Source organism: Octopus bimaculoides, chromosome 24 (genome assembly GCF_046866305.1).
Source record: "Octopus bimaculoides isolate indiv1 chromosome 24, ASM4686630v1, whole genome shotgun sequence".
Lineage (NCBI taxonomy): Eukaryota > Metazoa > Mollusca > Cephalopoda > Octopoda > Octopodidae > Octopus > Octopus bimaculoides.
Window position 1 is genome coordinate 17,664,119 of NC_142951.1, and position 23,290 is coordinate 17,687,408.

The 23,290-nt window shown below is 39.9% G+C and overlaps 1 protein-coding gene and 1 non-coding gene across 2 annotated transcripts in view; one reads left to right on the forward strand and one right to left on the reverse strand.

Annotated features, from left to right (window-relative positions):
* The window catches only part of LOC106880721 (DNA-directed RNA polymerase, mitochondrial), a 272,154-nt gene that overhangs the window by 19,744 nt on the left and 229,120 nt on the right, over positions 1-23,290 (forward strand). The window contains exon 2 of the mRNA XM_089341545.1: positions 23,044-23,172. Coding sequence (XP_089197671.1) covers positions 23,044-23,172 — 129 coding nt within the window. The remainder of the gene's footprint in view (positions 1-23,043; positions 23,173-23,290) is intronic.
* LOC128250850 (U6 spliceosomal RNA) lies at positions 8,638-8,741 on the reverse strand. Its single transcript, XR_008266823.1, has one exon. It is a non-coding gene; the product is annotated as a U6 spliceosomal RNA (small nuclear RNA).

Below are 23,290 nucleotides of genomic sequence, written 5' to 3' on the forward strand. Positions count from 1 at the left end.
GTTCTTTGTTTTATTGCTTCAGCAAAATTTGTTTTGTCCTTGGTGGTGGTGGTGGTGGCAGAGGAGATAGCTGCAGTAGCAGAAGTTGTAGTGTTGGTGTTTGTGTTGACGGCAGAGTTGATGTCTTTGATGGCGGTGATGGTAGATGCCCTTGCAGCATTAGTTTTATTGTTGTTGTTGTTGTTGTTGTTGTTGTTGTTGTTGTTGTTGTTGTTGTTGTTGTTGGTGGTGGTGGTGGTGGTGGTGGTGGTGGTGGTGGTGGTGGTGGTGACAGCGGCGTTCAAGCTGTCAGGTTCAGCAGCTAATGGTAGCGGTAAGTTTTCTTCTGATGTTTTCAGCGCCTCGCTAGCGTTCCACATGACTTGCATGGTTTCCAGTCGCCATTTTCGAAATGAAAAATGGCTAAAATGAATCCACAAAAGCCTTCAAAATTTTGGAAATTCCGCCCGCACAGGGGCGTCATATAGAACATCGTTTACTCTTAGCGTTGTTGAGAAAAGTTTCTATTTACGAGGTTATTTCGTGTTAAAGTTGTCGTATTTCGGTAATTTCAACCAATCAATGACATGTATTCATTTGAATAAAATTACTGCTGTTGTTTGTCAACAACAACTATCGGCGGTGTATATTTCATTTGTCACTGTTATTTATGACATCGTTAGTGCGTTTGTACTGGTTTTAGCTTTAGGGTTTTAGGGTTAGGGTTTTAGGGTTGGGGTCTTAGGGTTAGGGTTAGGGTTAGGGTTACGGAAAAAGTGAAAAATGAAGAAATAGGAGGGGTGAGGGGTAAGGGGGGGAGCAAAAAATTTCAAAATTCCGATTTTTGGCAATTTTCCGGAATCTCCGTATCTGAAAAGCTGGGTTTTTGGCAAAACATTTTTTTGAAAACAATGATTTGGGAGAAAATGGGTGGGGGACGGGAGGAAGTCTTTCCGAAAATAGTAGCTGAAAGACAGGAAAAAAAACTAAAAACAGTAGAAATGCACAAAGGGTTATGGTGGTGTCATGAAGTAAACGTGCTTCAGGTACACTCGTTTATTCATACGAACGTAACTGAGATGAAATATGTTATAAATAATAGTGACAAACGAAATATATACCACCGGAAGTTGTTGCTGACAAACAACAGCAGTAACTTTATTCAGCTCAATAGATGTCATTCATTAGTTGAAATTACCGAAATACGACAACACGAAATAGCTTCGCAAATAGAAACTTTTCTCAACAACGCTAAGACTAAAAGATGTTCTATATGACACATTCTACCAGTATCCGCAGTTTGAAAGTGTTTGGGGTTAGGGCTTATCGATCTGCCGATAAAAACAAAAATATCCATCAAGTTTTGAAGAAAATGTTGTCGCACAACTTTTAAACACAAAATATTCTACAATGAAAACTTTTAAACATGCAAAAATCGCAGATACATACATACATACATACATACATACATACATACATACATACATACATACATACATACATAGAAAGATAACTTTCTCTATTGGCCACACAGGGCTGAACATAGAGGGGACAAACACAATGTAGAGTTTTTCTTTTCGGGGGGGGGGGGGGCAAAACAAACAAAATAATAAAAAGAACAAAATTAAGGACAACGATCAAAACAGATTGAAATTGTTTGGGATATACAAAAAAGTTGAAATAATACAAAAAGTTCCCCAAAAATGGGGAAGTTTAACCGTGGAAAGAAAAACCTACGAAAAGACCACGGTAACCTCGGGCAATAATGTCACATAATAACACATTTACAAGTCGGTAACTCACTGTTTTAACTTTTCTTTTTTTTCCGGTTCATAGGATCATACTCAAGGTGGCTGCGTCATTCACACGTGCCATCCTCGCTACATTCACCCATCTTTTATTGGAACATTCACTAGACAAAACTTGCCTCCAAATAGTGATGATCTACTCTATCGAAAGCTTTGGATTGATCCAAATTGACCAGCACCCCACCCATGTCAGGTACCTTAACTACCCTGTCTATGATGTAGCGCATCAGATGGAGGTTGTCATGGATACTCCTACCAGGCACAGTGCACGTTTGCGCCTTGTCGACTAGTTTCTCGATGACAAGTGGCAACCTCTCGGCTAACACCTTGGCCAAAATTTTCAAATATGCGTTGAGCAGAGTGATGGGCCTGAAGTTATCTATGACGTTCCCCTTGTTTGGATCTTTCTTTAGCAGTGCCACTGCTCCTCACCTTGCAAAGACGGGGACACTCCTGTTTTGCTGCCAGTTGCAGTAGACAGCTGTCAAGACGCCTGCTATTGCATCCCGTACGTCCATGACTGTGATGGGTCTTTCACATCACTCTGCCTCTCTTGCTGAGAGTCGCGGCAGGCCGTGCAGGTAGGCACTATAGTCCACTCTGCATTCTGACCCACAGTTGTCCCGAACAGTCGGGCAAAGTGTTGTTGAAAGGCCTCACACATCCTTTCAGGCTCGAGTACTTCGCGCCCCTGTTCATCAGGGACCTATGTTGCCTCGTTGCGCCTCCGCCACTCAGGCCTGTTGGGCGGCTCCAACTCCTTCATTCCTCAGAGCATGCATCCTAACTCTGATAACGCATCCTTCGTGTTTGGCGTTGAAGTGTTGGTCGAGGGCCAACTTCACCGCCAGTACGTTGGACGCGATGCCAGTTCTAAGTGCCTCTTCTAATCTCTTAACTAGGTCTCCCTCCATTCTACTTCGGTCTAATGCTAGGGCCTTACTGTACCTAACCGATTCTGATTTAATTGCTTTCTTAAGGTCATACCACCATCTTTTGTTGATGATGGCACCCGTCAATGCTCTCTTAACTAATGTGTTATTCCAGTCCCTGTAACCCTGGCATGCCGTGAACGATGCGTTCAGCTTCCAGTAACCGGGACCCTGCCTATGTGTCTTATCTAAATCAAGTGTACAAGTCACAAATTTGTGGTTTGTGTAGCTAACTATGTGGAATTGTGGACAACTTACACTATCCTTATTCACTGTCCTACAGAATACTCTATCTAATTACGATCTGGATGACCCAATGCGGTTGCTCCATGGCCGTATTGGCACATTCGGGTGGTCCAATCGGTATCTGTCAGACAGTTGGAAACGTCTGAGCAGGTTTTTGAGGCATTTGCACCCCCTCCTATTACTACCTCTGGATTGTTGGTGTTTATAGCTGTCAACATTGTTGTGGGGTTTGGTGTTAGTGTGTTTGTGTTTATGCTTTTGTTTTCAGCGGGTGTTTTGGTTTCAGGAGTGGTAAACCTCCCCGCTTTGTTTGTCTGCTTCTCTATTCTTTTTTTCCCCCTTTTCTCCTTCCCCCTGTGGCCACTTGCCAATCCTCTGTGTCGTCTCCATCTGCCGACATGTCGGAGGAATCAGAAGGTGGGAGGGGAAGGGTATTGGGGTCTATTTCTGAGTGTGTTGATTTTGTTGATGGTGGTGTTGGTGCTGTTTGGTAACAGTTGGTATGTGGTGTTTGGATTTTGGGTGGTGGGGTATGAGTCTTTTTGGTTTCCTCTTCTTCCTGTAGAGTTGTTGGTGATGGAGATGATGGTATTGGTTCTGTTCTTGGTGGTGCTGGTGGTGGTGTTGTTTGGTTTGGCTGGCTTGTTGGTTGCTGATGTTCCTTCATTTGTTTGTAGAGCTGCTTAATTCGTTGTGCATATGGCGGTGTGGGTAGTAGTGCTGATTTTTTGCTCGGTTTTTGGTTTTCTTGTGGTTGTTGTTGTTTTTCGTGATCTTGTTGTCGTTGTTGTTGTTGTTTCTGTGCTAGTGGGCAGTTAGTTTTTAAATGTGTTTTGCTACCACAAACGTAGCAACTTGGCTTTCTGCCTTCGACGGCTACATGCAAGCTCGAATCCTCTGTCAATTGGATTCAGTGGGGAATTTTTTCAAAAATCGCTGGATCGATTTGGGCAAGTATTTCTACTCCCTGGCCAATCCAGTTTTGCTGGTCCAGGATGTCATAGCAAATAGCAGACACAAGCCGTTTTATTTCAATTTCAAAGGGCACATTTTTTATTTTTATTTTTGTGACCCTACGACTAAGGTATGTAGGTATCATGAGGAGATTTTCATGTTGAAAGGACCTTATGGAGAGGTCCTTGGCTCGCTCTTCGCTGTCGAATCTTACTTCGATCGTCGCAAACCTGTTTCCCCTCGTTATGTAGTCTTTAAAGGCCCATGTGAGCCTAAAACATTTTTCCACATTTTTATGAGTGGCTGTTTCATGTATTTTTGTTTTCGTGTTGAGAGTCTTGTAAATGATTTTTGTTTTAGATATTTTTTATGTTTTCAGGTGTCTAATTGAATGGTGACTTCATTTTTTGTAAGCATTTCTTTACAGGCAAGTAGTTCTTCCTTCGAAAAATTGTTATCGGCATTCGTGTTGGTTGTGGTGGTGATGGCGATGATGGTGGTAGCAATAGTGGAGGCAGTGGTTATAGTAGCAGAAGCATTCGCGCCTTCTAAGGCCTGTGTGCATTCACGTGGAACGGCTTTGCTTTCAGCTTCCTTCGCCTCTAGCATTGGTAGATGCCGGAAGTCAGCCTCATGGTTTCGCTTAGCCATATTTGTTTAGAAATATGGTAAGGAAACCGAAGAAAATAGAAATGTAAATAGGTTTGAAACTGCCTCTAGGGGTCAATTCCTGCATTGAAAACACACTCAAACGAAAGCTGGGTGCAAAAATTGAAACACAATGTGTGCAATAAAAGGTCGAAAAAAGCGATTACCTGCGGAGCCGATGTGACATCACGTCAGTCGAGATAGATAGATAGATAGATAGGTAGGTAGGTAGGTAGGTAGGTAGATAGATAGATAGATAGATAGATAGATAGATAGATAGATAACTTTCTTTATTGGCCACACAGGGCTGAACACAGACAAGACAATTACAATGTAGAGTTTTTCTTTTCGGGGATGGGGCGAAAACAAAGTGAAAAAAAACAAACAAAAGTAGGGACAACGATCAAAAGGAATCGAAATCGTTTGGGATATATACACAAAAGAGTCGAAATAGTACAAAAAGTTCCCAAGAAATGGGGAGGTTTATCCGTGGAAAGAAAAACCTACGAAAAGACCACGGTAACCTCGGGCAATAATGTCACATGTTAACCCATTTATTTACAAGTAACTCTCTATTTAATTTTTTTTCCCCGGTTCACAGGATCATGCTCAAGGTGGCTTAATCATTCATACGTGCCATCCTTGCTACATTCACCCATCTTCTTTTGAAACAGTCACTAGACAAAAATTGCCTCTCTACTCTCACCTTCCTTTTCAAATGATACTTGAAAAAGTTGATCAGAGATTGACCAGAGAGAAAAGTGTTTGTCTCTAATCCTTTCAGACACGTCCACCATAAACATTCTTTCGCCATAGTCACAAGTACGATAAAAATAACTTTTCCTTCCCGTTCGAAGGAAGGAGTGGTGACGATATTGACGATTGACTTGGCTGATAAACCGACTCGTCCCACATGTGACAGAAGTCATTCGATATAAGCCCACAGGTCGGAAATGGTTGAACACTGCATGAGTGCGTGCAGAACGGTTTCGTCGTTCTGACCGCATCTCGGGCAGGTCGGCCCTGTGTTTCTCGAGCCGTGTTTGTAGAGCTTATCCCGAATGGGTAGTGCTTCTCGGTAGCACTGCCAGGCCAGGGATCTCTGGAAGTTGTCCATAGGTCCCGGCCCGAATATCGTCTTGAAGAGGCGAGTCAGGCATTCCTGCTCGACGCCCAGGTTTGCCCCGAGATCGTCGTTGTACCTCTCCTTCACTAATACCCTATAGAATGCTTTGGTTGTGTTGCAGTCGCTCAAGGTCGACCCGGGACGGCAGAGTTGCTCCAGAGCAACGCGACACTCGCGGTGCCATTCGCCCTTCCTCGGCCTCTTCTTGATCCACGACTGCAGCTCGGTCATGGAGACGAGCTGCAGGAAAGTGCTCCACACAAACGGCGACCACACCTGCTCACCACCATCTACGGAGAGCCGGAGATGTCGCAGTCTCGGCGCATGTCTGCACATCATCAACCACGGTATGCCCAGTCCTCCTTTCAGCGGGTGTTGGCAGCAAACGGATCGCCTGACCATCGGAACGTGCAATGTCGAAAGGTCTCGATAGATGTCCATTCGCGCGAATTACCGAACGGATGCCTCTGTACAAGGCAGCAATCCAGCCGCGGAAGACGGGACCGTAACCAACTGCTATGAGGATAGCCTCCAAGTATCAATGGTCTACCCTATCGAAAAATTTTGATTGATCAGGGCCCCCACCCATGCCAGGTTCCTTAACTACCCTGTCTACGATGTAGCGCATCAGATGGAGGTTGTCATGGATGCTCCGGCCCGGCACGGTGCACGTTTGCGTCTTGTCGACCAATTTCTCAATGACAAGCGCCAACCTCTTGGCTAACACCTTGGCCAAAATTTTAAAATCTGCATTGAGCAAAGTGATGGGCCTAAAGTTATCTAATACATCCCCCTTGTTTGGATCTTTCTTCAGCAACGTTACAACTCCTCGGCTCACAAAACCGGGGATGCTCCCGTTCTGCTGCCAGTTGCAGTATACCGCTGCCAAGACGTCTCCAGACAAGTCTGGCATACAATTGTAAAGCTTGTAGAGCAGACCATCCAAACCCGACGATTTGTCCCTCGAGCATCCTTCCATCGTGTCCCTCACTTCAGCCGCCGTGGTGGCACCTTCGCAGCACTCTGCATCTCTTGCCGAGAGTCGTGGCAGGCTGTGCAGGTAGGCACTGAAGTCCACCCTGTGTTCTCGCTCACCACTGCGTTCTCGTTCGAACAGTCAGGCAAAATGCTGCGCAAACGCCTCGCACATCTTGCTAGGTTCGAGTAATTCGGGCCCCTGTTCATCTACCTGAGACCGAATGGTGGCTTTGTTGCCCCGCTGCGCCTCCGCCATCCGGGCCTCTCGCGCGGCTCCAACACCTTCGTTCTTTAGAGCACGCATTCTAGCCCTGACAGTACACCCTTCGTGTTGAAGTGTTGGTCGAGGGCCAACCTCGCCGCCAAAACGTCGGATGTGACACCGCTTCTTATCGCCTCTTCTAACTTCTTAAATAGTTCACCCTCCACTCTGTTTCTATCTACGGCTAGTGCTTTGCTATATCTAATTGCTTCCACTTTTACTGCTCTCTTGAGGGCAAACCACCATTTGTTGTTGACGATGACTCCCTCTTTACTAGCGTGCAAATTTGGTCTCTGAAAACCTGTCTCGACAGGAAAGACGCGATCAGTTTCCATTAACCGGGACCCTGCCTATGCGCCTTACCTAAATTTAGCATATACGTCACAAGTTTGTGATCCGTGTAGCTGACTATGTGGAATTGAGGACATCCAAAGTTATCCCTATCTACTGTCCTACACAGCATCCTATCTAGATACGATCTCGACGACCCAATGCAGTTGCTCCATGTCCACGTTGGCGCATTTGGGTGGTCGAGTCGGTACCTGTCAGACAGTTAAAAGCGTCTGAGCAGGTCTCTGAGGCATTTGCATCCCCGTCTATTCCTATCTCTGCCCACGTAGTCTAGATGCAGGTCCAAGGTAGCATTCCAATCCCCCACTAAAATTAAAGGACGAGACGTTCCCAGGAATACTTCTAGATGTCGAAAGAAATCCAGCCGACCTGTTAAAGGCGGTGCATAGACTGCTAGGAGTCGAAAAGCGCACCCATCGCTGCCGTCGACATCCAGGACAACCAGTCTACCTTCCGGAAAGGAGGGAAGGAGGGGAGAAGTCTCACGCAAGCAGGTGCAAGTGTGAGCATGAATGCCAGCACCGCCACCAACACAAGCAACAACAGCGATATCGTTGCAAAGCTGTCGACCCCCAGGAAAGAAAATTCATCTTATTAATTCATCATTGTTTTTTAATATTAAATGCATGTTCTGTTTATAACTGCTTTGTAGTATTTCAATTGATCGAAAAGTCATTTCTGATGTATCTGTTAACTTTTGATGAAGTTCATGATTGAGTTTATTAACCATTTCATTAGTTGGAGCCAGTATAGCTCTTTCTCATAGCCAGTTTACATCAGTGTACTTGACAATCACACATACACTCACTCGTACATACACTCTCGCATACACTCACACACACATACACTCACATACATATACTCAGATACACACAGACATACATTCACGCACACCTCAAGGTAAAAACTATTTATTATATACTTGTCAGTCATCACATATCTCTTTTACTCTTTTACTTGTTTCAGTCATTTGACTGTGGCCATGCTGGAGCACCACCTTTAGTCGAGCAAATCGACCCCAGGACTTATTCTTTGGAAGCCTAGTACTTATTCTATCGGTCTCTTTTGCCGAACCGCTAAGTTACGGGGACGTAAACACACCAGCATCGGTTGTCAAGCGATTTTGGGGGGAAAAACACAGACACGCAAACATATATACACACATACATATATATATACATATATACGACGGGCTTCTTTCAGTTTCCGTCTACCAAATCCACTCACAAGGCTTTGGTCGGCCCGAGGCTGTAGTAGAAGACACTTTCCCAAGGTGCCATGCAGTGGGACTGAACCCGGAACCATGTGGTTGGTAAGCAAGCTACTTACCACACAGCCACTCCTACGCCTATTAAAAATATGGAACGCTTCACGAATTTGCGTGTCATCCTTGCGCAGGGGCCATGCTAATCTCTGTATCGTTCCAATTTTAGAATATGTACAGCCGTAGCTAGTACATATGTATATGTATGTGTAGATGTATGTATATGTATGTGTAGATGTGTGTAGATAAAGTGTTATATTGTTTTAATTCAAATGAAAATAAAAATTATCACGCATATACTCACACACATACACTTTTACATACACTCACACACTCTCGCATACACTCACACACAGATACACTCTCTCACTTACACACACATACACTCTCACACACATACACTCATACACACATACAATTACATGTACTCACGCACACATACACTTTCACATACACTCACACACACATACACTCTCACATACACTCACACACACATACACTCTCACATACATAAACTAAGACAGACACAGACATACATTCATGCATACCTCAGGGTAAACAATATTCAGTATATACTTGTCAGTCATCACATACGTATATATATGTGTTGATGTGTGCATGAGCCGATTCTAGACTTTAGTGGGACATCTCCATCTTTCTTTCTCTCTTTCTCTCTCTCTCTCTCTCTCTCTCTCTCTCTCTCTCTCTCTCTCTCAATATCTAACGCTTTAATTGTATCTTTCTTTGTATAATGGCCTATCTCTCTCCCTCTGTTTGTCTGCCTCTCTCTCTATCTCTCTCTCTTTCTAAATATGTGTGTGTGTGTGTCAGTCGTCACAAAAATGTATGTATACTCACACATACATATACTTGTCAGTCATCACATATGTGTAGATGTGTGTGTGTGTGTGTTTAATTCTCTGAGGCCTAAAGTACGTAATGAATGCGCAAACACACACACACACTCACAGACACATACACGCTCATATACAAAATGTAATGTTATTGTCATCGTGGTGGTATAAAATGTCCTTTACTATAGAAAGATTATATTAGATAAAATGTTATATTGTTTTAATCCAAATGAGAATAACAATTACATGTTTACACTCACAGGGTCCAATACTATCACCTTGTAAAATTTGATTTGATTTGGTCAAGCCGTTTGAGAATGCATAGGAAACAGATAAACAGACAGAGGCAAAGAATTTTATTTATATAAATAAATAGAGGTAATATGGGTGTCTTATGTGTATATGTATATGTACACTCACACACACGCGCGCACACACACACATACATACATACACAGACATGACAGAAGTAAATAGACACGCCATAACATCGTTTTATCCGTAAAGGTTTATATCTTTTATTCATTGGCATTTTTATGTTTCAGTTTTTATATGTAACTGCTTAATCATGCCATGTACAAAAGAAGCTTTGGAACTGTCTGAATTTCAAAGAGGTTGTATTGTGTGTAATTCTGAAGGTGGACAGCGTAAAATTGTAGAAAACCTTTGGATACTGCTTTCTACAATTAATAGACTGATTGTGCAATTCACCAGAGAGGGGAAGGAGTCTACATCACCTCGTCCAGATAAACCAAGGCCCTTTGACAGGACCCTTCTCTTTGCTAAGAGAAATGTGGAGGATAATCCTCGTTGCAAGGCCTCCAACATAGCAGAACAAGTTGATGTCAGTCCCAGAACAACTGTCAGGTATCTCCACAAACTTGGTTACTCTGGCAGAGCAGCAAGAAGGAAGCCACTTCTTCGATCAGCCAACCTCAAGCGGAGAAAAGATTGGAACAGTGAGATAGCGGAGAAGCCACTAGCATTTTGGGACACTGTCATATTCTCTGATGAGTCCAGATTTGCTGTATTTCCTGACATTAGTCGAGTGTGGGTCTGGAAACTCTGTGATCAAGAATTTGATGTGAAAAGATTGTAGCCAACAATGAAATATGGCAGCTATTCTGTGATGGTCTGGGGAGCAATTTGGTGGAGTGTGAGGGAGTCATAAACTCAGATAAATATGTGTCCATATTGCAGAAATGATTCCTTCCAATCTTCTCCAGTAGTGAAATGATTAAAGAAGACTATGGAAGATGGGGCTCTTTGCCACACGGCTAAAATGACCCAAGATCTGTTGGATGAGAACGGCATTAAAAAGCTTCCAAGGCCAAGCCAATCACCAGATATGAACCCTATTGAATACGTCTGTGACATAATGAAAAGGGTACTTCATAAAATGGACAAGAAAGCATCTTCAAAGCCAGATCTTTTAAGATTACTGCATGAAACTTAGCAAAAAATTCTGCGAGAGAATATTCGTCATCTGACCAGTAACATGCCTATAGAATCCTAGCATTGAAAAATGCAAAGGGCATGTCTACTAATTATAAAATATTCACATTATAACAATTATCATAATAAATAATTCGAATGTATAATTTCAAATTTAAATAATTCTAATGATTGTAATTGTGTCTACTTCTGTCGTGTGTGTGTGTGTGTTTGTGTGCGTGTAGATATATATATATATATATATATATATATATATATATATATATATATATATATATATATATATATATACACGCACATAGATAGATAGATATACACATAATATATATATATATATATATATATATATATATATATATATATATATATATATATATATATATATATATATATATACATACATATATATATACATACATATACATGTGTGTGTGCGTGTCAGAGAGAGAGAGAAAAAATAGGTTCAAGTAGAACAATTCAAACTTTTTTGGGGGTCCAGAAAGATATATTTCTAATAAATATTCTTCATATCAAAATAATAGCTTGCTATAGCAAGTATTTAAAATATGAAAATAACAAGTAAAAAGTTTGTTATAGTCATGTATAAGATAAAATCTTATATAAAGCACTACTAACAGTTAGAAAAATGGAGAAGAAAAGATGTTAAAAGTTCAAATTAGAATTTAATTTTCACATACGATAATTTCGAATACCAACATATAAGAAAAAACATTAATTATAATAATAAATTAGTTATGTATTGCCATTCTCGTTAGTGCAAAAAGTTTAAGAAAAACATCAAAAAAGGTATAAACAAAAGAAAATTAGACGGAAAACAAAAAGGCTATGTCGGAGAAGTCGATCGGATATTTGTAAACAAATTGTAAAAGGAAAAAAAAAGAGGAAGAGATACAGGAACATGTTAATGTAGTTTCGAGTCTATCTGTGTAAAAAAACTATAACAGTTTTGGTCAACGGATATTTTTAAATATAAGCAGGAAAATTCAAGACAAAAAAAGAAGCTGTTAATACACTAAAATAATTTTTAAATATAGCTATCATATCCCACTAGACGCTTACTATTATTATATTATTTTCTTTGTATTCAAATGTATATGCGTGTAGGTGTATATAGTTTTTTTTATGTAAGAGAGCGTGCATTTATGTATGTTAGATACGTGTGTTCATCTTTTGTTTATATTTTTTGTCTCAGATTTTTCCTGCTTATATTTTAAAATATCCGTTGACCAAAACTGTTATAGTTTTTTTACACAGATAGACTTGAAACTACATAAACATGTTCCTGTATCTCTTCTTTTTTACCCCTTTTACAATTTATTTACAAATATCCGATCGGCTTCTCCGACATAGCCTCTTTGTTTTCCTTCTAATTTTCTTTTGTTATACCTTTTTTGATGTTTTCCTTAAATTTTTGTACTGACGAGAATGGTTATACATAACTAATTTAATTATTATTATAATTAATGTTTTTTCTTAAATGTTGGTATTATCATTTGAAACGGTCGTATGTGAAAATTAAATTCTAATTTGAACTTGTAATATTTTCTCTTCTCCATTTTTTCTAACTCTTTGTAGTGCTTTATATAAGATTTTATCTTATACATGTCTATAACAAACTTTTTACACACACACACACACACACACACACACACACACACACACACACATATATATATATATATATATATATATATATATATATATATATATAATAAAGTAAAGTTGTGGAATACCGTACGAGTGGAAATATATATGAAAGAAGGTTTGAAAATGCACTTATTTTAAAGATATTTATTTACTTAACCGGTTTCACTTTTTTAGAAAAAGATTATCAAAAGTCTTTGAGAATAATAAAAAATGTTAAAAAACAGTTTGAATATTAAAATGCATATATACATTCTTTGATGATAATAAGAGGAATATATTTAAAGTATAAAGCTTTGTATGAACTTTGTAGTGTTACATACTGATTATCACACATTCTCTGATAATAAGATGAAAATGTTTAAAACAGTGTAAGTATGAAAATACATATGTGGAAAAATACATATACATATTCTTTGATAATCGCAAAAATGAGGAGGAACTGACCTGGCTTTTTTCTCTCTTATACACACAAGAGAGAATATGTATATGTATTTTTCCATATATGTATTTTCATACTTACGGTAGGCAGAGAAGGTATTAATGTTGCCAGATGGGCCCGTCATGTGGAGAGTCGGAGAGGCAGAAATGCTTCTGTGCAGTCTTTAATTGACGAACAGGGGCGCTGGATCAAAGGACAGGAGGAGATGCAGAAGGCCTTTCATCAGTATTTCGCACGGTTGTTTGGGACAAACGAGACGTTGGACCATGGGGAGCCCTTAATGGATTTCCTGGCTGACGGACCGCGACTCTCAGCAAGTGAGGCGGGGCGTTGTGAAGGGCCGATCACAGCTGCGGAGGTCAAAGAGGTGCTGGCAGAGAGCGCGCGGGACAGGTCGCCGGGACTGGATGGTCTGCCCTACGAGTTTTATAGTAGTATGCCGGACTTGTTCGGACACTTGCTGGCTGGCGTGTACACGAACTGGCAACAGAATGGGAGAATTCCCTGCTCTGTGAGTCGGGGAGTGGTAACACTGGTCAGAAAAGACCCGAGCAAGGGGGACCATATTAGTAATTTCAGGCCCATAACTCTACTAAATGTAGAGTTAAAGATTTTGGCCAAGGTGCTAGCAAACAGGTTGACGGCTGTCGCGGATTAGCTTGTCGGGAGGGCGCAAACATGTGCCATTCCTGGCAGGTCGATCCAGGACAATCTTCATCTCTTACGCTACACCTTAGACAGGGTGGGTAAAGTTTCCGGTAAAGGTGGGGCATTGGTCCATTTAGACCAAAGTAAGGCCTTCGATAGGGTTGACCATCAGTACCTGGCGGCAGTCCTTGAGGCGGCTGGGCTAGGCTCGGATTTCCGCGGTTGGATCAAGGCCATTTATGGTGGCATCAAATCCACGGATCAAGTGAACGGTTACCTGTCGGAGCCGTTTGAGATCAGGCGTTCAGTCCGTCAAGGGTGCCCCCTGTCTCCGCTTCTGTATGTTCCGTCTCTCGAGCCATTGCTGCGGAATTTGGAGAAGTTGGGAAGCACCACTAATGAAATCGGATGTGGTAAAGGTGTTTCGGCGTATGCGGATGACGGCACCATCACCGTATACAAGATGACTCAGCTACCTCACGTAGTAGAGGCAATCAGAAGATACGAGACGGTGGCAGAGGCAAAAGTTAACATGGACAAGTCTGTAGGTTTGCGGCTCGGCACCTGGAGCAGCAAGCCGATAACGTCCAGTGTTGTTGGACACTGGACGGATGGCCCTGTTAAGTTGCTCGGAGTTTGGTTTGGTCCGGACTCCCAGACGGAGAAAAATTGGAGCGAGGTGACGAACAGAGTAGAAGCGCTATCCCGGACTTGGTCTGGAAGGGCGCTGTCCCTGAAAGGAAGGGCAGAAGTGGTGCAGACGTTTATTGCGTCAGTTATCACCTACCGCCTCACCGTCGTCCCCTGCCCCGATTTGTGGCTAAACAAGCTGGTTCGGATTCTCTTCCGCTTTTTGTGGAGGGGAAAGCCGCTTGTGAGGTGCTCTGTGTGCTGTCTGGAACCGTTAAAGGGTGGCCTAGGGGTGCCATGGTTGTTGATGTACAAATATGCACTGAGACTAAGGCATCTCTGGTCTTACCTGGATGGTGGTCAGGTGTGGAATTCGCTCACCGAGGAATTCTTTCCACGACCAGCCTCTCTGGAGGGATTTAAACCCGGTTTAATTAAAAGACAGAAATCGACTGAATGGCAAAAGGAATGCCGGCAGGCACTTGCGCTAATCCACAAGGCGGGTAAGGCCGGCAGCGGGAATACCACCTCTGCATTTTACAAAGGGTTGGTAGAGTTTAAAAGTGACGACGTGCTAGGAGAGACACTGGGGCTCGATGAGAACCAGCTATCCAACCTGTTTCGGAACACTTTCAGGGCGGGGTATTTGGATAATTACCAAAGATCCCTGAATTGGCAGTGTTTCAGGAATGCTTTATCTGTCTACGAGAAATTGTCCAGGCACGGGATTTCAGTGCCACCTGAATGTCCAAGATGCGGGCAGGAGAAGGAAACTATCCTGCACGCTCTTGTTCAGTGCACCCATCTTTCGGAGATGACAATTTACGTCGAACACGTGCTGTCGCACCTAGGAAGAGTACAGCTATCGGCTGAGTCTGTGATTAAGAATGCACCGCCCACCGGACTACCTAAGGAAGGTGAGGCTTGTTTTCTATGTAAAGTCACAGTTATGAAAGAGTGTGCATGGAGAACTCGAATGCAAGGTATGAAGACAGGAACCTTCATCTCCGGCCCTGGAATGCTATACTATTTCAGGTACCACCTGAAAAGCAAGATAGGGCTGGAGAGAAGACACCTGTCTAGAAGAGTATATGAGGAAAGATCGAAGGAAGTAGGAAGGAAGTTGGGAGTGAGTGGCCCTACTTAAACTTTCCTGATAAAAATACAAAGGTGTAGACTGGTGTACCCTGGAATTAAGTGTAAATCATTGGAAATATTCCAAGTTTTTTAGAAATTTTAAATATATATTTTTAACGTATATTTTCTTTAAAAAAAAGCTAAAAGAAAAATGACTCACTAAATGACAATTTTTAAATGTTTGTAGTGTCCTGTATTGTCCCATCTATGTAAGATATTTTTATTATCGTAATAAAGAAATTGGCAAGCTACTTCAGGCTGATGACGAGCAAAGACTCAGAAACATGTCCCTGAATGCTGGCTAGGCTGGGTGGAGGAGTTTGTCTCCCCCTCGCAAACATAAGGACACAGTAATTGTGTCAAGGCCGACAGGAAGCGGTCCAGCTTCCTAGAGCTAAACGGCAGTAGTGTATTCCCTTATTGGGATTGTCACATTAAGTTGACAATATACTACAACTTTATCGCTCCACTACTGCTTAAATCTCTCTGAGAGATTTAGAAATATTATATTTCTAATATATATATATATATATATATACATATATATGCGAGTAAAAATAAATACAAAAAAAGGGGTTTTGTATGACTGTGTATAGAGGAATATATTATTTTGTTTAAAAGAGTTCCAACACTGTCTGTTTTTTATGTTTTATTTATATTCTTGCAAAACCAATGTGGGATATAGAATATGGAATATACAATATATAATATAATATACAATATATAATATAAAATAAAAATGGATGGTACAATGAAATAAAATATTGAATGTCTTATTGAATATATGGAATATGTCTTATTGAACAGAGGAAATATTGAGTGTTCAATATAAAGGATTAAATATATAAAGGCGAATACGTATTTTCTATACCTTGTGGTATTTCATCATGGCCGGTATGACAGACTTTAACAGACTGTAATAGGTTGGTTGGTTATGTATAAAACTGAGAGTGACTGTCTGTCCCTATGCGTGCATCACTAAAACTCGAGAACTACCCAACCGATTTCATTCAAATTTTACATATAATTTACTTAGGGTTCTGGCAGTTTCGTGGGCCAAAAACATTTTCAACTTCTTGCCTAATGCGAGCCCAGAGCAATCTCTTATCTCTTATACTATTTCAGCATTACGTGTCAAAAGAGAAACAATAACATTTCTATTGTAATGTGAGATAATACTTTCAATTTTTCACTATTAATACTGAAACTATTATCTCACTTACATATACACAGGCATGCATAATATATATATATATATATATATATATATATATATATATATATATATATATATATATGTGTGTGTGTGTGTGTGTGTGTGTGTGTGACAAAATAGAGTGAAAAAACTAGAGAAGACCTGTGTTATATGGTTAAAGAGTATATTTAAATCGTTATATTAGAAAATGTTATAAAATTTTGTGTATAGTAACATTGTTTTTGGAGAAATAACCGGTTTTGCATTTTCTTTTCAAATTTCTTAGATTTCTTTACTGATATTGTGTCATCTCTTCGCTATGATGTGAAGTATGAGAGTTACAGACAGGGGAAGGTAATCATGAATTTTTTTCGGTATAAGGGAGATAATTAAAAATGTTGAGAATGACTAGGTTTTATTAATTTAACATGATTTGGTTTAGAAAGAATAGAATGTTAGAAGTAGTTAAGTTTTGCTTTATATTTTTTCAATGAGGTAAGTTTCTTTATTGAAAAATGCTAGAAATAGTTAAGTTTTGGCTTATAGTTTTCAATGAAGTAGGTTTCTTATTTAATCTAACTTGCGTTGTTGTTCCAATGGCACATTGATAAAATGGAAAGATTATAAATTGTGGTAACAGTTGCTTTGCGCATCTCTCAGTGTTCACTAAAAGGTATCATTCTGTATTCTGGGAATGCAATCTGCTATCGGGGCAGAGTGCATCTGCGTCTGAGCAATAATTGTGTTGCACATCTGATTCCATCTTCTATGAGTTGAACTGGGTAGTGTCTGTCAATCAGTGTGTTTTTGAGTTCTTGCAGTCTAAAGTCTCTGGTATTTTTTTCTGACACTATTGTGCATATCCTTCGTACAAGGTTGAAGGGGATGTTTGTTTTGGTGTGTCTTGGGTGGCATGAATTAAATAGATATTGTTTGGCGTCTGTGGTTTTGTAAAATATGTCTGTTCCTATTTTTAGGTTTATTTTTTTAATTAGTATATCCAAGAATGGGAGCTCCTTTTGGTTGTATTCCATTGGGAACTGTATGGATGGGTTGACGCTGTTCAACAGTCTTTTGAATTCCAGGAGTTTGTCTGTGTTTTCATTCCAGAGGATGAAACAGTTGTCTAGGAATCTTTTCCAATTTTCATTTATGTATTGGGAAAGAGGGTTTCCAAGGGTAGATAAGGATTCCTGGTATATTATTATTATAGCCCATTGTTAGGTTCACAATGACCGGGGCTGCCCTAGTGCCTATGGCAATTCCAAATTTTTGTCGATAAAACATGTTGTCAAACATGAAGTGGTTGTTTCGTATGATGAATTCAACCGATTCAATTATGAATTCTTTGCTGATCCTTTCCGGTATTTCTTCCAGATATTGCTCCAGCCAGAACTGAATTGCCTCTAGCCCATAATTATTAGGTATACTAGTATATAAGTTAATTACATCAAATGAAACCATGATTGTTTCTTCCTTGACTTTTTTTGGGAGGTGATTTAACTTGTCCAAGTTATCTCTGATATAGCTATTGATGTGTTTAAGGAAGGGTTTCAGGCGGATGTCCATAAATAGACTTAGTCTGTGTGTTTCACAGGCTGGGCCAGCTATAATGGATCGTAATTTTAGGTCCCCTGGGTTTGGTGTATGTATGTCTTTGGTGATTTTTTAATGGTTTCATTTGTAGTCTGGCTTTTGTAGATTTTTGGTAGACCTTAGAAAAGGCTAGGTTTGCATTTAAAGTTTCTTAAATAGTCGATTTCTTTGGTTGTCAGTTCTTTTCCATGGGTTTTAATTAGTGAGGACAGGGTTTTCCTTATTTTTTTGTGATTTTTTCGTAATGTTGATAGTCATCAAGCATGGAAATGACTAGATTTTTATAGTATAATGTGTCCATTACTACAACTGCATTTCCTTTATCTGCTTCCTTAATCGTAATATCTTCATTATTTTGAAGTTCTGTTAGTCCCTTCCATTGTGTAGTGCTAAAGTTTGAGTTAATTGTCTGTTTATGTATGGTGTGGTAGGAGAAGTTCTCAATGTGGTTGCAGAATTCATCAAACTTTTTATTTCTTCCTTTGTGGGAGATGTGTTCACTTTTGTTTTTGACTAATGAGTCATCTTCAGTATTGTAATAGGTTAATGCTTCTGTGAGTCTTAATTTTTTACTGAATTCTATTATACTGTCCTTCACTTCATTTTGGTTGACTCTGCGTGGTGTTGGGGTGAATTTTAACCCTTTTGAGAGGATGTCTATCTTTGTGCTTGAAAGAGGTTTAGTTGAGAGTTTAATTATCTTCGGTTTTTCCTGATCACCAGGTTTCAACCAGAACTGATGTGGGAAGATAATAAACGTTATTGTCAGGAGAAGGATCAAAGTAACTGTGGTTAGCCAACGAAAGAGAAATAAAGGAGGGGAGAGAAGCGGGTTCTCTCTAAGGGACGTAACTCTCGATTTTTTTCCTACTCCATTATGATCTGAAGATCTTTCACTTAGTGTCCTCTAAGCCAAGGTTGTGTCGTTTGAACACATGCAGTATCGCTCTAAATTAATTCAGTTGAACCGTTGAAGTTCTTACGTTATACAGTTCTCTAGCCGAAGTTGGAATTTCTCTATGTTACCTTTTCTTTACCACTTCTTCTTAACCTGGCTGTCATACATGTACCCAGACGTGAAGTTTGTTTTTACTTGAACCACGAGGTAATAGAGCATCCTGTAGTGGTGTTTATGTATCACCACCATCTTCTTCGAACTTGATAAATAATTGTGTCAGCCAACACACAATGTCTGTCCCGCTTAACTTCTTCAGCTCTGTGATGCTACAAGCTGGACGTTTCATCCGACAATAATATGTCACTCATACCACGCTGTTCGACGGTTTGCCGTTCGAGTAAGTTCTGTTTTATCTTCTATATATTTCATTATATTTTCTTTCTTCAGTTTGTTAGATTTATCTGTCAAGAAATATCAAATTAATCAGGAATATGATAATAGCAACAAGAAGAAATGCTTTAGGTTTTTATTATTATATAACGCATTCTTTAAATAACGACGAAGTATATTTTCATACTTTAAAATTAAGGCAGTTTCGTTTACGGTGTCGAGATTTCTAGCCGGTTGTAATAATAATAATCCTTTCTAATATAGGCACAAGGCCTAAAATTTGAGGGAGGCGGATTGTCGGTTGCATCGACCTAGTACGTAACTGGTACTTATTTAATCGACCCCGAAAAGATGAAAGGTAAAGTCGACCTCGGCGGAATTTGAACTCAGAACGTAGCAGCAGACGAAATACCGCTAACCCGGCGTGCTAACGATTCGCCAGCTCGCTGCCTTAATCTTAATAATAATAATAATAATAATAATAATAATAAGAAGAAGAAGAAGAAGAAGAAGAAGAAGAAGAAGAAGGTAATTGTTCAGTTTGGTTACATTAAAAAAGTAAATAAAAATTATGGGGGAGATAAGTAATAAAAGAAGCAAAGGGACGAATCAATTTTAGAGGAATCGTGGACCATAATTCAGTTAGGAAAAGCTGGGGACAACATTCTTCCTGTTGTTTATCTGCAAATCCCAGTTGAGGAGCACGTGCAGAAGTAAATGTATTTTTCAAGACTAGTCTAAGCTTGAGCAATAGTGAGACAGAGATGGTGTAGGCATACTGTTAGCTGAGGGATAGATAAACTAAGTTATTGTGGTAGGCAGGGTATGCAATAGGATAAATTGAGACTAATTATAGGCAACATTTATCTTGGCATACACCCCACAAGCGGCACTGCCAGAAGAACAGATATCACTTTTATGAGTCCCTTCTGCAAACTCATTGACAGTGACCACATTATTGTTGCTGGTGACTTTAATGACCATGTTGGCCAACACATTGATGGCTTTTGCTAATGTACATGGAGGCTATGGTTATAGCTTGAGAATGAGGGCATGTAAGGCTTCTGAAGTTCTTTGATGTAACTGATCTAACAATTTGCAACACCAACTTTAAGAAACCAGACAGCCACCATGTCATCTACAAGTCTGATGCACACACATCAGATAGATTATATTTTCACCAGGAAATTTGACAGAAGGGTTACTGTGAGTATCAAAACCTTTCCTGGTGAAGAATGCTCTAATACTTGGCAGACGCAAACAAAAGATGGTATGGAGAAGGAAGGCATGGAATCTAAAAGATCCAGCAAGTGGGACTATATTTAGAGAAAATTTAAATGATGCATATGACTATAGGGAAAAGATTTAGAAACCTGTAGCATTGTTGACATCTGGGAATTTCCACAAAATATGGCTACAGATCAGGCATGTGGTTGGAGCAAAGTTCTAGCTAAGCCAAAAATAACATCATAGTGGAATGATAAAGTTGATAGAGTAGTTCAGACTAAGAGACAGGCTTGAAAAGTCTAGGAATATGGTGATAGTAAGGAGCGTTACTTAATGACTAGATGGACATCTAGGTATTAGTTGTACTTGGCTAAAGGCAAAGTAGAAAGGAACAGATTTTCATAAGTACTGCAGCTTGAGGATCAAAGGTGTGAAGTGTTCATGATTGTGTGACAATGTGTGAGTGAGAACTGAGAAATAATTGGTGAGAAGTGTTTTTGGAATGATGAAAACAAATTCACTGTTGATATAGAACAAAAGAAACTGATGTGAATGTGCTATTATGAAAAGCTGCTGAAGGTGGAGAATGCATAGAATAAAGAGCAATTACCCCATGTTGATACCATACAGGGACCTGTTATTCAAGTTGACAGCAGTGTAGTAGATAAAGTAAACAAGGATATGAGAGAGAAGGTGTAGGCCCATTGAAGATAGTTGTGGAGATGCTTAAAATATCTGGGGAAGTATGATACAAGATTATCACCATCAAATCATTCAGGAAGGTGTGACATCTAGTGAATGGCATCACACTATCATTATAAATTACAACAAGGGCAGAGGTTATGCCTCAGAGAGAAGTAATTATTCAGAGGAATCAAACTATTAGACCAAGTTATAAAGATCAAGGAGAGAGTCATTGTCTAATTGATCTATGATAGAGTAGACCTGGATAAGATGTAGTTTGGCATTGTTCTCTGTAGAGACACCACAAATACAATCTTCCTAGTGAGACAACTGCAGGGAGATACTTGGCTAAAAGTAGACTTCTATTGGGTAAAGCTAAGTTAGTTGAGAGAGTAACTTACTTTTACTTTACCTATGTGTGTGTGTGTGTCTGTGTATTCAATTCTCAGTATGTGATTGGTACTTTATCTTAACCCAAGAGGGCAAAAGACAAAGTTGACCTTTGATGAAATTACAGCAAGAGTATTGAGATGTTATTGTTTTAATCCCAGGTCAAACTTGATTTCATAGGCATCTGATGAAAAGCACTCCAGTCATGACCATTCTATTTTTTTTCTATGTGCAGGGATTCCAGGACAATATCATCCAGCATGTTCTTTAAGGCTAATTTGGCTACTATTTTTTGCAAGTCAAATGTCCACAGAGCCTTTTTGCTTGATTAAAATCATCATCATCATCATCATTTAGCATCCATTTTCCATGCTGTCATGGGTTAGATGGTTTGACAGGAGCTGGCTAGGTAGAAGACTGCACCAGGCTTCACTGTCTGTTTTGGAATGGTTTTAACACCTGCCACCCCACAGAGTTGACTGGATGCTTTTTACATGGCACCAGCACTGGCAGGGTCACCAAGTAACTTGCAAGACAAAGAGCCTTTGAGGAGTGGGGTCATAGGAGGATGTGGCCTTGTGCCAGGTGATGAGAGGTTAGAATGTGAGAGAGGAATAGAAACAGGAGATAAGAATAATGCATGCAAAAGAATAACTTCATTAATACAACAGTTACTTGACCTAGAAAGGGCAGCTAGTTCTCTCTCAAATCACCATACTGACTGAAATAAAGGAGGAATACACTGGATGATGTAGTTCCAAAAGGAAGAATAGTTATGGTTGCTTGATGAAGGCTGAACTAGGATTAAATAATGATAACACCTTCAACATAACAATGAGGTGAGAGGAGAGCCTTCTGTGCAGTTGTTAAACTTGGTAGAAATAGCAGTTTTCCTTGAATGTAGTCATAATTATATAAAAAGACAGGATAGTTATGGCTGGAACACCTTTGATCAGACGGCTCATTGCTAACCTGAGGTTGAACAACAAGGAAGAAGAGAAAATATGTAGTCTTAGATACACTATATCTGAATAAAAGCTGTGATGGTCCCAGTTGGAATATTTTTAAATTAGAAATCTGGATCAGAACTAACCTGAGGTGAAAAAACATTGCATCACTTTGTTTGAATAAAAGACAAAAAAAGATGGTCATGATGAGAAGATCTTTGATCAGACTTATGCAGCACTTGGGCTGACCTGGGGTTAAACAATACAACGACAATATGGTTACATGCTTCACTTTTATTTTATTGGTATTTTTCAAAATATGTTTCTGTCTTTGCAGGCTGCCTCTTTTCCTGTTTGATCAAACATTATTCATCTCACCCAAAGACAGTTTCATCAAAAGTCTATGCAAAAATACAGAAGAAGAAGCTTTTCCGTGAAATTTGCAATCACAAAGAATTGGTGGCCTGTGAGATTATTAATCAGTTTTATATTGATTTCTCTTCTACATCAATTGTTTCGCTGTTTATACACACCAGCTGATGTCAGAACATTTCATCTGTAGTAGTATATATACTACATATCTT